The 11,624-nt window shown below is 40.5% G+C and overlaps 2 protein-coding genes across 7 annotated transcripts; both read right to left on the reverse strand.

Moving 5' to 3' along the window:
• Positions 1–1,379: 1,379 nt before the first annotated feature.
• On the reverse strand, positions 1,380–4,076 carry eif1 (eukaryotic translation initiation factor 1). The gene is made up of 4 exons (XM_073494432.1): positions 3,900–4,076; positions 2,954–3,117; positions 2,636–2,737; positions 1,380–2,496 (listed from the first exon to the last, which is right to left on the reverse strand). The coding sequence occupies exons 1-4, from the start codon at positions 3,928–3,930 to the stop codon at positions 2,452–2,454; spliced, it is 342 nt and encodes a 113-aa protein (XP_073350533.1). The 5' UTR covers positions 3,931–4,076; the 3' UTR covers positions 1,380–2,451.
• Positions 4,077–6,431: 2,355 nt separating this feature from the next.
• srsf2b (serine and arginine rich splicing factor 2b) lies at positions 6,432–11,500 on the reverse strand. Of its 6 annotated transcripts, XR_012180781.1 has the most exons (5): positions 10,361–11,500; positions 9,176–9,489; positions 8,598–8,838; positions 7,733–7,802; positions 6,432–6,653 (listed from the first exon to the last, which is right to left on the reverse strand). XR_012180781.1 is itself a non-coding variant. In XM_073494422.1 (3 exons), the coding sequence occupies exons 1-2, from the start codon at positions 10,753–10,755 to the stop codon at positions 9,186–9,188; spliced, it is 699 nt and encodes a 232-aa protein (XP_073350523.1). In that variant the 5' UTR covers positions 10,756–11,500; the 3' UTR covers positions 6,432–7,802; positions 9,176–9,185. The 6 variants fall into 6 exon arrangements, 2 of the variants coding, with proteins under 2 accessions (XP_073350523.1, XP_073350524.1); XR_012180780.1 differs by lacking the exon at positions 8,598–8,838; XR_012180779.1 differs by having other exon boundaries at positions 6,432–7,802.
• Between the last annotated feature and the right edge of the window lie 124 nt (positions 11,501–11,624).

An 11,624-nucleotide genomic window follows, 5' to 3' on the forward strand; every position in this document is an offset into this window, starting at 1 on the left:
TAACTGAGCAAAAGATCAACATATTAATCAAAAGTGAAAATAGTCATTAGTTATAATGTGAATTATTGTTATTATATAACACAGACACATAGAGAATAAAAATGTAATGCAGAAGTGTCAAGGAGTGATCTTAGAAAAGATAAATACTCAGTTAAAGTACTTATACTTCATAGTTAAATATTTTTTTTACCACTGAGTATACAAGTACTACAGCTACTGGGAAAAGTTATTACCTTAACCAGCAAAAATTCTTGCAACCAGAGCAAGAAGATAAAAGCTTGACATCTTGTTCCGTTTAATATCTCCGGCTTCAAGTTGTGGAAAAGTACTTAAATCACTTGTTCCAGACATGTGGAAGTAACTGAAGTGACTAAATACTGTTTCCAAAATGCCACTTAAAGCTAACTAAGTCAAAGTACACAAGTGTTAGCAGTAACATGGACTCAAGTATCAGTACTTGTGTTGACGAATCGTTCCTCACAGTATTAAATGCTCATGAACATGTAAAACTTAAGAAAAGAAACATTAAATTTGAGCAAACTCCAGTTTTGTCAAACGGAACAAAGAATACAGCGCGTACCATTTTATTTTTAACGGAAGCTAACCATGCTAACGTCTCACCTCCTTCACGGTCCTGAACCTTCATGAACACGTCTTATTTTATAAATGTAGAAGTTCGTCAATTTGAGGTTAAGTCACATTTTCCCTTTATTCGCGTTAATTGCAGAGAAGAGTCGTTTTGTTTGCCGCCTGCAGCTGCAAACAAACTGGATTAGCAATGGCGCTAGTTGCGTTGCCATGGAGCCAGAAGGGTCCCCAGAAGGGACAAACTAGGTGCACAGTAAGGCGAATGGTAAAATACCCCAAATGATACGAGGTGAATTGAAAAGACATAATTAAGGAAAACCGTTGTCTAAAAAGGGTTTTAGGGCTAAATAAAAGAATATACCTAATAACATGTTCACTGATTGTTTCTATTTCTATTTCATTCATGAACTTTCCAAAGTTGTCAAATATATACAAGAAAACTCTCCTTTTACGTGTAAATGTTCGTTTCCCCCAAACCGACCTCTATTATAGTGAGTTTATTAGTGACAGGAACAAATTGTACTTGTGCTAAAAAATGTTCTTTGCCTGGATCACAATAGTAAATATGTATATAATCTCGATCTCCAAGTGACTAGAAACATATGGGGGAGTTAAACTATTTTATCATACAATTACATGTTAACCAAATAAACTTCTTTATGGTAGGCTACCTCTGTACTGTTCTGAGTGCTAAAGTAAACGTTACCAGATGTTCACACCCAGCACTGTGCCGAGTACAGGCATTGTTAAACCGTGGCAGAGATTGACAAACAATACACAGGACATGCTGATCAACTACAGAATTTTTATTGAACCAAATGTGAACTTTGCAAAACAGGCTCGCTCTCCATCACCGTCAGTCACAGGAGCACAGTATGACCTGGTCATGGCTTTGATCTTTACTGTATACATCTTAACGCATGTTCATAAATTATTGCATTATAGTACTGTAAATTAAATATTCAAGTGTCCATAATCGCAGGCCACATTACAGACCTCAATCTGACCAAAGTTAAGACCACCACTGACCACCCCTTTAGTTTTAATACTTGAATTGGCAGATAAAGAACAAAAAGAAAAAAAAAAGAAAAATAAAATAAAAAAAAAAAAAAAATAGAAAAATGTGCCATTAAATAAGCAAAACCAAATTTGCTGGACGGGATGGTGGAGAAGGTCAGTACTTTACACCCTCACTGCTCAGTAACCTGGGAGCAGGCAGCTGGGAATGTAAACAGACAACGTGGATATCGAAGCAGACTGAAAAGAGGGAAGTCACTAAATGTTGGCAAGCTTCAGAAACTAATTTCTGCAGCAAATGCCTCAACAGAAATCCCCCTTCTCCTCCCAGCTGCAGCCTTTGTTCTTCTACATTTACCCACTTCAGTCACAAACACACACCCAGCCCCCACCCCATTCCCCATGACACCACTCCACTCCAACATATGGACACTCATCGTTTTATTGAAACACCTTGAAGTACAAAACAAAAAGTTACACACGGTAACCACTTATCGTGGCACATGAACCTAAAAAGAAAAAAAATTTAAAAAGGAAATAAACGAGGGGGAAAGGAAGGAGGAAGTGTGTGTGGGAGGGTCATCACCACTCATCCCTGATGTTGTGTGGAGCTGCAGTGGTGCGTCTTTGTGGGAGCGACCCTGCCCCCTGGTGTTGTAGGGGGGCGATGGTGTTACACAGTCCCATGTTTGTCAGAGGTAATTCACGTGTTAGCTAATAGGAGCTGGTGGGGCTGCAAGGGGGTAGAGGAAGAGCAACAGCAGCACATAGGAGGAGGGTAGGAGAGGGTGAGGGGGAGTTTAATTGCCTTCAAGGGGAGAAGGGGGAGAGGGCTGCTAGCAGCTTCTAGAAGCCGTGGACTTTGAGCTGCTCCTCCTTGGCCAGTTTAATCTGCAAAGAAGAAACAAGAGATCAATTAATGAAATTGTCCTTTGACCTCCAGTCTGTGCCTCAACTTCCAAATCAGCATTGATCCCTCAAAACAACAGTGTACAGTCAGTGAAGTGTTTTGGTTTGTGTTTGGACCTACCTCCATGATGAAGTGGCAGATATTCTTACGCTGGTCTCCCTGAAGCTGGATCACTTCACCATACTCTGGGTGCTCAATCACTGTCCCATTGCAAGCGAACTTCTGTTGGGGTCAAAGAGAGCAAAACAATGAGTCAGTATAAGCCGAGCCAGAAACCAAGGACACACACTGCCCCACCCCACAACAGCCAAAGGCTAGCAGCATGCTATTAAACAAAAAGGGCACCACCAACGAAGACTGAAATTGCTCGTTTTGTTGGTGGAGCTCTAAAAGAGCAGTAAAAGCATCTGAAGCCCAACCCCCACCCTACAGTCATACCTTCTTGAAAGCCTTGACCAGCTTCTTCAGATCATAGTCCGCGGCAATGCCCTGGACAGTGGTAAGGGTCTTCCTGCCGTTCCGCTGTTGGATTCTTATGTGGATGTAGTCGTCAGTCCCGGCTGGGAGGCGTTCATCACCCTTAGTTGCATCAGCAAAGGGGTCTAGAGGGAAGACAGCGGCAGAAAACAATATTGTAATAACAGTTTAATAACTTTAAAAACAGATTGGGCTAAGAAAATATATTATACAAAATAAAGGATTGATCACGGATCACCCATGTCAAGCAAATTACTTGTTTATTAAACGAACTGTCTACTTCATAGACTACACAACGCTGCCGAATCAGCTTTCCATCTGCTCTGTGTTGTCATCTGACAAATCTCTTCGGAAGGCTCATATTTCAGATCAGGAACTGCGCAGACGTACGTGCTAAATATACAGCGCAACAGCTTATGGGCAGCGTCCGTCAGCCACTGCTAAGCGGTGCCGTTAAGCCGTCCCCAAAAAAAAGAAACAAAAAACGGCAGACATGACATGGCAACTTTCCTTTTCACTACATAATCAAAAGCCGAAAATAAGGTCGAACTAGGTGAACTGTGTTTTTCCAGCTGTGATACGATTTTCTTTCCAACGCAAACCAGACGTGAAGAATAAGCTAACGAGCCTGTAGCAAAATTTAGGCCAAATGGCGGCCGCTAGCAAAGGCCTGCGACTCGACCAAAATCACGGTCCAGACTGTCAGATTCTGACGCAAGAGATATAAGTACGAGTCACTCGTTTACTTCAAATGGATTATAATCGATAATATTAAGAAACAAGTATTATAACACATAGACAGCAGGTAAAACGTCGAAATAAGTTTCAGCAGCTTGACGTTAGCTTCGTGAACACTCGCCCTTCCCCCACCCCGTCTCAAGGTTCAGTTTGATAAAAAATGACTTACCAAAAGTATGGAGGTTCTGGATACCGGACATACGATAAGATTTGCTTTCCTTTCGTATGATAACTTGGTTAGCGAGCGGTTCGTCGGCTAACTTTGACTTTTTGTGTCGATTATGGGTTTTGCCTTTTCACGGGGACGTCGCTCGACCCTCCTTCAACAGCTCTCACAAAATGGAGTTTGTCGAGCGCTTAGGACTGAAAAACAAGGCTTTATAGCCCCGCCCCGAAAGAAACGTCAGTACGTCGCTGACGCACGAATGAGACGTCGCCGGAAGCCACGCCCTGTTGTTTCTCAACTTTACAGTAAAGGTGATGTCATCATGTAGTCAGGAAAATTACACACACATATTATATTATGTTTTTGTTATATTAATGCACTTCTATCACATTTATTCTTTAAACGTTTTATATTAAAAAAATGTCTTTTGAAGAATGAATCGGTCTCAAATTCAAAAGGCTTTGCTGCTTGAAGACACATCAATATCATGTGAATTTTTCCTAATTTTAACCAATGATACCCGTGATAGGCCTACATTTACTACAGTGCTACACATTTTTATATTATTTAATTTCATATATTTTTAATGAGACTGATTATTGTGCTCACACAAATCCACTATTTGTAAATGTCCATGTTTGGAACATAATGACTTGTTTTGTTATATATTTTAGCTATTTTTGTATTACCTACCATAACTTAATCAACATTTTCAAGTAAGATGCCTACATATAATAGAGGTAGCATTAAGAAACTTAATGAAAAATGTTGGGTCTAAGGCACGGCCAATAAACAACAATAATAATAATTCTTATTCTGGTTTCATGTTAGTTATCCACACTTTAATTTAATTTGCAGCATGCTGTTTGTGAAGGGACAGATTGCAAAGTATCCAACAGTACAAATGTATGTAGAGATTCACTTCGACCTGTGGGTGAGAGAAGTGGGTCATCTGCCTTGACTGACAGGCTTCTGAGTGGAATCTAATCTAGCCGGTGTAACAGGTGTGGAGCTCAGTGCTGTCAGACAGCCAGCGGCCAAAACAACAGTGTTATGACCTGTCTTAGTCTGAGATATTAACATCAGGAGCCAACAGGAGATTAATATGTCTTTGTTCGAACAGACAAAGTCTATTTCTGTGTGATGGCCATTTTAGGTATTAATCACACACAAATGGATATGATTTTAGACAAGACACCAACTCTATCTGCAGTTTCTGGCATAAGATTCAATTTTTGAAGCATGAAGTTGTCATGTACAACTTAAAAGTACCACAGCAGCTGTCCTTTTTTTGTATTTTCATCAACTGAATGTACAGTATGTAACCACAAACAGACATAGCGCCAGAGTAATGAGAAGCCTTTATAGACCAAACACCAAAATCTTTAAGGACGGTCACGTTATGTCAAAGTTGGTAGGTCAGGATATATTGATGGTACCTGTTTTAATAAAAAATGAAATATTGAAATAATGTTAATAATGATATTGTGTGGATAATGCAGCGCAGATGTTAAGTCTTGCAGAGGAGGCAAAAGTCCACACATTCTTTACTCAAGTAGTAGTACAAAAGACTGTTGTAAAAGTAGTACTGATTCAACTTCTTTACTCAAGTAAAAGTAATAAAGTACAGACTCTGAAATGTACTCAGAGTATCAGAGTAAAAAGTCTCCCTCTGAAGGACATTTGTGGTCAAAGCTAACTGAAGCTCACGTCATATTAATATAATTCAAAGACTATTAACGTTAAAGGTAGAATCAGTAGGATTTGTCTCAGCTGTTCCTGAACGCACCACAAAGGTAGTTAATTGTTGAGTCTCATTCCCAGGATGTCAAATAGCCACATGTTGGGTTGATGAAGCGTCCCGAGCAGCAACATGTTTAAACGTGTTCAGACTAAAGTAACAAACCTGTTTTGAAAATATAAGGAGAAAGTTCAATTATTTGTGTTCACATGTAGGGAGTGAAAGTCAGAAGTTTAAGTACAGTAACAAAGTATTCGTACTTCATTACTTCCCACCAGCTCACTTGTTGCCTTTTTGCTCATTTTGTTGTTTATTCACTTTAATTGCCAAGAGACAAAACACACAGTTAAATAAGTTAAAGATAAATCTGACCAATAGCATTTTTTCCTCAAACTATTAGATATCTTGTTTATATTGTTATTGTGACTTTTGGCTATAACCACGTAGTGAAAATCTGATAATGTGACAGTCATACTTGGTGTATGATTGCTGTAGAGACAATTAAACTGAACTCGGGAGTCCTTTCTGTACAAAATACTGAATTTAAAAGTAAAGAAAATGGTTACCAGTTTGACTACATGTGCAATCTTTAGCATCTGTGTTTATTTCTTGTCAGCCCTCCTAAATTTGAAGCAAGTTCTTGTACAACTTGTCTGAAATGTGTTGCTGGCATCAAATTCAGATGTCAAAAAAGGACTAACAAATTATCACCTTCCGTTTTGTTTTACACATCATTGTGTTTGTGGAGTTGGGGTTGTATGTAAATGTGCACAACAAAAACAAAACTGAGACCATTATAGACAAAACACCAAAATCTTTAATCAAAGTCACATTTGTCATCCATGACCATGTGGGGGGGAAAAAACATGGCATTGTACAAAGGATGAGACTGTAGCAACTGCACCACTGGTAGTCACAGGAGCAATCTGGAGAATACTGGAAACATCCAAGCACTCAGCAGAGCAACACGCCACCTTAACAGCTAACCAGCAATATCAACTGCTACACAACTGCGCCTAGTGCACAAAAAAAACAACATACAAGCAGGATTAGGATCAAAAATTAAAAAGAAAAAGCAAAGACTGTGTCTGGAGTCCTGTGAGATTAAATGATCTTTCAATAACCTGAAACATTCCATAACCAATTACTTTTAGACTTTACATCACCAGTAATTTTACTGTAAATGCCATTTACAATTATATTTAACACATTCAATCCCAGGAGTTAAAATGATCTACTGTCCCGTTTAATAAAAGACACCCTGAGCTGCTGAAATCAAAGACAGTAAGGAAGCAGGTAAAGTTTCTGAGGGATTACTACTGTTTGATGAAATGGCTGCACTGATATGAAAACAATAATAAAAGCAAACTTAAGTTGGTGTGGATTATGTCACTTTGGATTTTTGTTTAAATCTCATGCTGAACAAGTAAAAGTAAAAGTAATAAATGGCTTCTTCAGATGTGAGAGAAATGAGCCCTGATGTGTCCGAGTATCCGACTGCAACACCACAGGCCTGTATCACAGAGCCATATGATTGTGTTAGCCATCTAACTCTGGACTTTACCCGAGCCATTAGGTATCAAGAAGCTGAGTCACTCACCAGGATACATCACCATGGCAAATGTGAAAAAAAAATCTACATTTCAACAGGATCTGCACATGGATGAAAGTAGTAAATTTACCATGAAGTGAGCCCTCAGTGAAACATCAATTCAGCTTTCGCCATCTCCAATGAAACTGCAGCCCAAGAAATATTAGAAATGTTGCTTCCCATAATAATCATATCAAAGATAGGCTAAACAAAGCCAAAGAAAGCTTGTCACTTGCTTCTTGATACAGGCCAGGGGGTAGAAGAACTTAAAGCAAAAGGGGCAACTTGAGCCAAAAGTACAAAACTAAACATGAACATCTTTGTATACTATCCTGTGTGATCGGAACAAAAGAACAGAACAGAAACTCCTCTCCACATTGAACTGGATTATTAAAATGTTATGAAGAAATAAAATCACAGCACATTGATGAAATGGAAAAAAAAAAAGCCTGTTTGTGGCAAAATGAATAAAACAAACTAAAGCATGGAAGACACAATAATAACCTTTCACAGCAGGACACGGTTGCTTGCGTCGGATCCAGTCTTGGACTTGGAGTTCGGAAGTCACCTGAAACTGTCAAAACAGGAAGAGTTAGGAAGGTTTTCTTCTTCTTTCAAATCCCACCAGAACACTACATGAACTAGAATTTTTTTTTAAACTGATACAAAAAATCTGAAGTTTGACTCAACCTGGACTGATTTTAATGTTTAGTTCTATAGATTGTGATTATGATAATCATCTACAATCATCTTGACTTTTAATGCAAAGCCACATATATTCATATACATCACCTATCAACTCATATTTAATTTAATCCATTGGTTGCTATAGTACAATATAAATCTTGCATGCTATAAATAATGTATTTGTATAGATCGCATATAATGTACATAATCTACTCACCCCATGTTTGCATTGTATTCATATTCTTTGTAAGACATGTTAAGACACCATTTTGGGCTCTGGGATGATGTGACAGGGTTTTTATTTTGACACTAAAAAGACGAACCAATTAAATCGCAAAAATCAGCAGATAATAGATAATGACCATAATCATTAGTTGCAGCACTCGTCACAATCCCGGGTTTCACTACAATATTTGATTCAAAAAAATGAATAACAGCTCTTCAGCTGGGATAATCGGTGATCTACAGGAAGCAGTTTAGAGGAGTAGTAAGAAAAACACTGGGTGTTGGAAAGTATTTGAGCTCGGCATTAATTTAGTTTCTGAGCTGGTCTGATTCATGGCCTTCACTGCAGTCTAACTCAATACATTTTAATAAAAGTTTTAATTGGAAATCTGTGATAATGAACAAAAATAAATGTTAGAATAGATGAAACTGAACAAACAGAGTGGGACTGACAAACCTCTGTGCCTCTCGAGCAGCAGCACCTGGATGTGGACGTGACCTGGAGGACAGTTTTATGTCCAGTGGTGGACAGACAGACAGACGTACCTCACCACCAAACCCCAACACTGACTGCCTCCACCCTGCTGCTGCACAGACAGCCTCACCAGGATCAGGCGGGCAGCTCACCAAACACCTTCTAACTGCTCATACTGCCTCAGCTCAGCTCAAACTCCGCTTTAGCAAACAGGATGCCGCAGCTTGGGAGGGAGAGAATTCCACATCGGATTTACTGTCAGAACTGTTCTTAAAAAACACGTCGCTAGTGAAAATTATGAGCTTAGGTATGACTGAAAGTTATCTTTACAGGGGGAAAAATGTCTTAAGAGCTAACTGGTCTAGATCTAAATGATGTCAGAGTACCTCCTGAATTGGCTGCTAATGGGGATAAACATAATAAAAGATATCAGCTACAGCCAATTTTTAACTAGCCTGTCACTCACCCCGTTACTGACAACTGTAACAAAGAGACTGGAAACAGAACTTTAACAAAAGAAATCTCTTTTTGTGCAACAGCAACATCTTTTCCAAACTCACCTGCTGAGCTCTAAGGGGATTCGCCTCCATTTTCTGCTGCCGACTTGGGCTGGCTTTTAGATCTCGACCTGGACTCTCTTTTGGAGGCGGGGGTGGGGGTGCGGCTTCTGGACCTGGACTTGGACCGGGACCTGGATCTAGATCTGGAACGAGACTGGGACTTAGCCTTGGCCTTCTTGGTCCTGGGAGAGTGGGACTTGGATCGGGAGTAGGACCGGGACCTGGATTTGCTGTAGCGGGATCGGCTTCTGGATCGAGAGCGGCTCCTGCTGCGGGATCTGCTCCGTCTTCTGTGTCTCGGGCTGGGGGAAGAGCTGCATACATTCAGTGGGTTGAGTTATCATTTTTAATTTGGCAACAGCTGGACCTGAACTGAGGACAACATGATCTTCAATGACGCTACAGTGATACAGAGGAGATATTTATACAGGTCTGTTGAGGGTTTGTTAACTCTCATTAAAAGATTAAACCGATTGGCTGGCATTAGCAGACACTATAACCTAATGAACACGACTGAGGGCTGTTCTAATATATTAGGTCTTAGACTTCAGCTGTTCTATAACAGGAAGAACAAGAACATTACCACATAACTAACAGAGTAGGTCAGATGTACAGCTGCAGAACACTATGTGCTCCTCCTGTTTCTTGCTGAATGATCTGGCTGGTTCACAAAACACTTAAAAAAGGTGCAATATGTAGTTCTGGGGAAGAAATTAATGAGAAGAGAAAGCTCATCATCAAGTAATTTTTTTTTTAAATGCCTGAACGAACAAACAAACTCATGGTTTTCATGACTGAATGAACAAACTGATCTTAAAAAGGACAACACAATTTCATACTGTTTCTTTGTTTATATGTGGCGGACCCTCTCACTTTTCTAGCTTCAAACAGTGTTCTGGGACCTTATTTACATCTGAGAACGGCTTGTTTTTTCACTTATGGAAATGTTTTAATTTCTGAGTTTGTATTTTTACCTCATTAATAATGTAAATATTAAAATTCTGAGTTTGGATTTCTTCTCCAGAATTGCATAGTACCCCTTTAACGTATGTTCTATGGGCAATGTGTATTGAACAGTGACCAAGGCAACCTAAAATACGCCATTTTTTAAATGGGGTCTGGTAACAGAGCGCGTGCAGTCAACTACAAGAAGCTACCAACTAGCCGTTATGTGCTCGTTCTTACCTCCTGCTTCGGCGTCCATGCCCGCTGTATCTCCTGGGCGGCCCTCCTCCACCTCGCCGTCCTCCACCGCCGCCACCGCCACCGCCACCACCGCCGTAGTGGGAATCAGGGGGTCTTCCGTACCGGGCCATCTGGACCCGCAGCTCCCGTCCGTCGAGGAGCGCGCCGTCCATGGCGTCCATCGCGTCTTCGGCGTCCCGCTTGTCGTGGAACCGCACAAACGCGAACCCGCGACTTTCTTTCGTGTAGCGGTCTCGGGGGATGTAGACGTCCCCTACCCGACCGTACTTCTCGAAAACACGCCTGAGGGTTTCGGGGGATGTTCGGTACGTTAAGTTGTCCACTTTGAGGGAAGTCATGCCATCAACGTCTGGCGGTGCCCGACCGTAACTCATGGTGATTAGCTAGCCGTTGAGGCCTTGCAGCCTTCCGCCAAACAGTTTAAATCTCGGCTACGATGGAGCCTACTTGTTTCTGAAAGTACACGCACAGAAACGAGAGTGTGATTTAAATTGAATCTCCTTGCCTGTGGTGTATTCTAGGCTGCACGATCACAAAATAAGCGATTTCTTCCAGCACAACTCCGCTCACGTCGTTTTCAACCGCCCGAAACCAGTGAGGAGAATTTCTTCTTCTTAAGGAACGAGGCGCTCCGCCGTATATTGGCCGCATTAGCGCCCCCTCGCGGATTCACTTTAATTTATTCCAAAACAGAAAATAGCGCCAAATATGTCAAACAATCAAAATAAAACAATTTCTTATCTTTCTGGGAAGCATTCGTTGGCCTCGATTTATTAGATCATTACATGTCAACGTGTTTTATGTTTATTTATTTCTTTTTTAATCAGGCGTTATTTTATTTTTGACCGGAAGTACTTTGCACTAGCTTGCTTGCTAGCTGTTAACACTCCCACAAAAGAAATTATTGTGAGCGTCAAAATAAGCAACGTGTTAGTATTCACATAAACTTTTTTTAAAAATATATCAAATGTGCTATATAAGCACTTACATATACGCCCTTTTGATTGAAGTATAATAAACGCTGCTAAAACAAGTGCCCGGAAGTAGAATCCATTTTCCACAAACAAACTACACAAACCCGGATCGGTTGAAGCGACTCGCTGTTGGTGAAGTTTGTCCGCTCTGAACGTTTGTGCATCAGGGCTGTCGTGCTAAAATGTTAGCTAGTCACAGCGGCACAACAGTCAGCTGACTAATTCACATGACATCTCAGTCTAGTTTCGGGCAAGTCCTGTTTACCGGT

This window comes from Pagrus major, chromosome 23 (genome assembly GCF_040436345.1).
Source record: "Pagrus major chromosome 23, Pma_NU_1.0".
Classification (NCBI taxonomy): domain Eukaryota; kingdom Metazoa; phylum Chordata; class Actinopteri; order Spariformes; family Sparidae; genus Pagrus; species Pagrus major.

What these genes read in the sequence shown, in the direction of transcription:
- eif1 (XM_073494432.1), bottom strand. Translation starts at nt 3,930, where the DNA reads ATGTCCGGTATCCAGAACCTCCATACTTTTG. An exon ending in TGGTCAAGGCTTTCAAGAAG is followed by an intron (nt 2,738 to 2,953) that starts GTATGACTGTAG and finishes TGACCCCAACAG; the next exon opens with AAGTTCGCTTGCAATGGGAC. An exon ending in TCTGCCACTTCATCATGGAG is followed by an intron (nt 2,497 to 2,635) that starts GTAGGTCCAAAC and finishes TCTTCTTTGCAG; the next exon opens with ATTAAACTGGCCAAGGAGGA.
- srsf2b (XM_073494422.1), bottom strand. Translation starts at nt 10,755, where the DNA reads ATGAGTTACGGTCGGGCACCGCCAGACGTTGATGGCATGACTTCCCTC. An exon ending in CATGGACGCCGAAGCAGGAG is followed by an intron (nt 9,490 to 10,360) that starts GTAAGAACGAGC and finishes GAATGTATGCAG; the next exon opens with CTCTTCCCCCAGCCCGAGAC.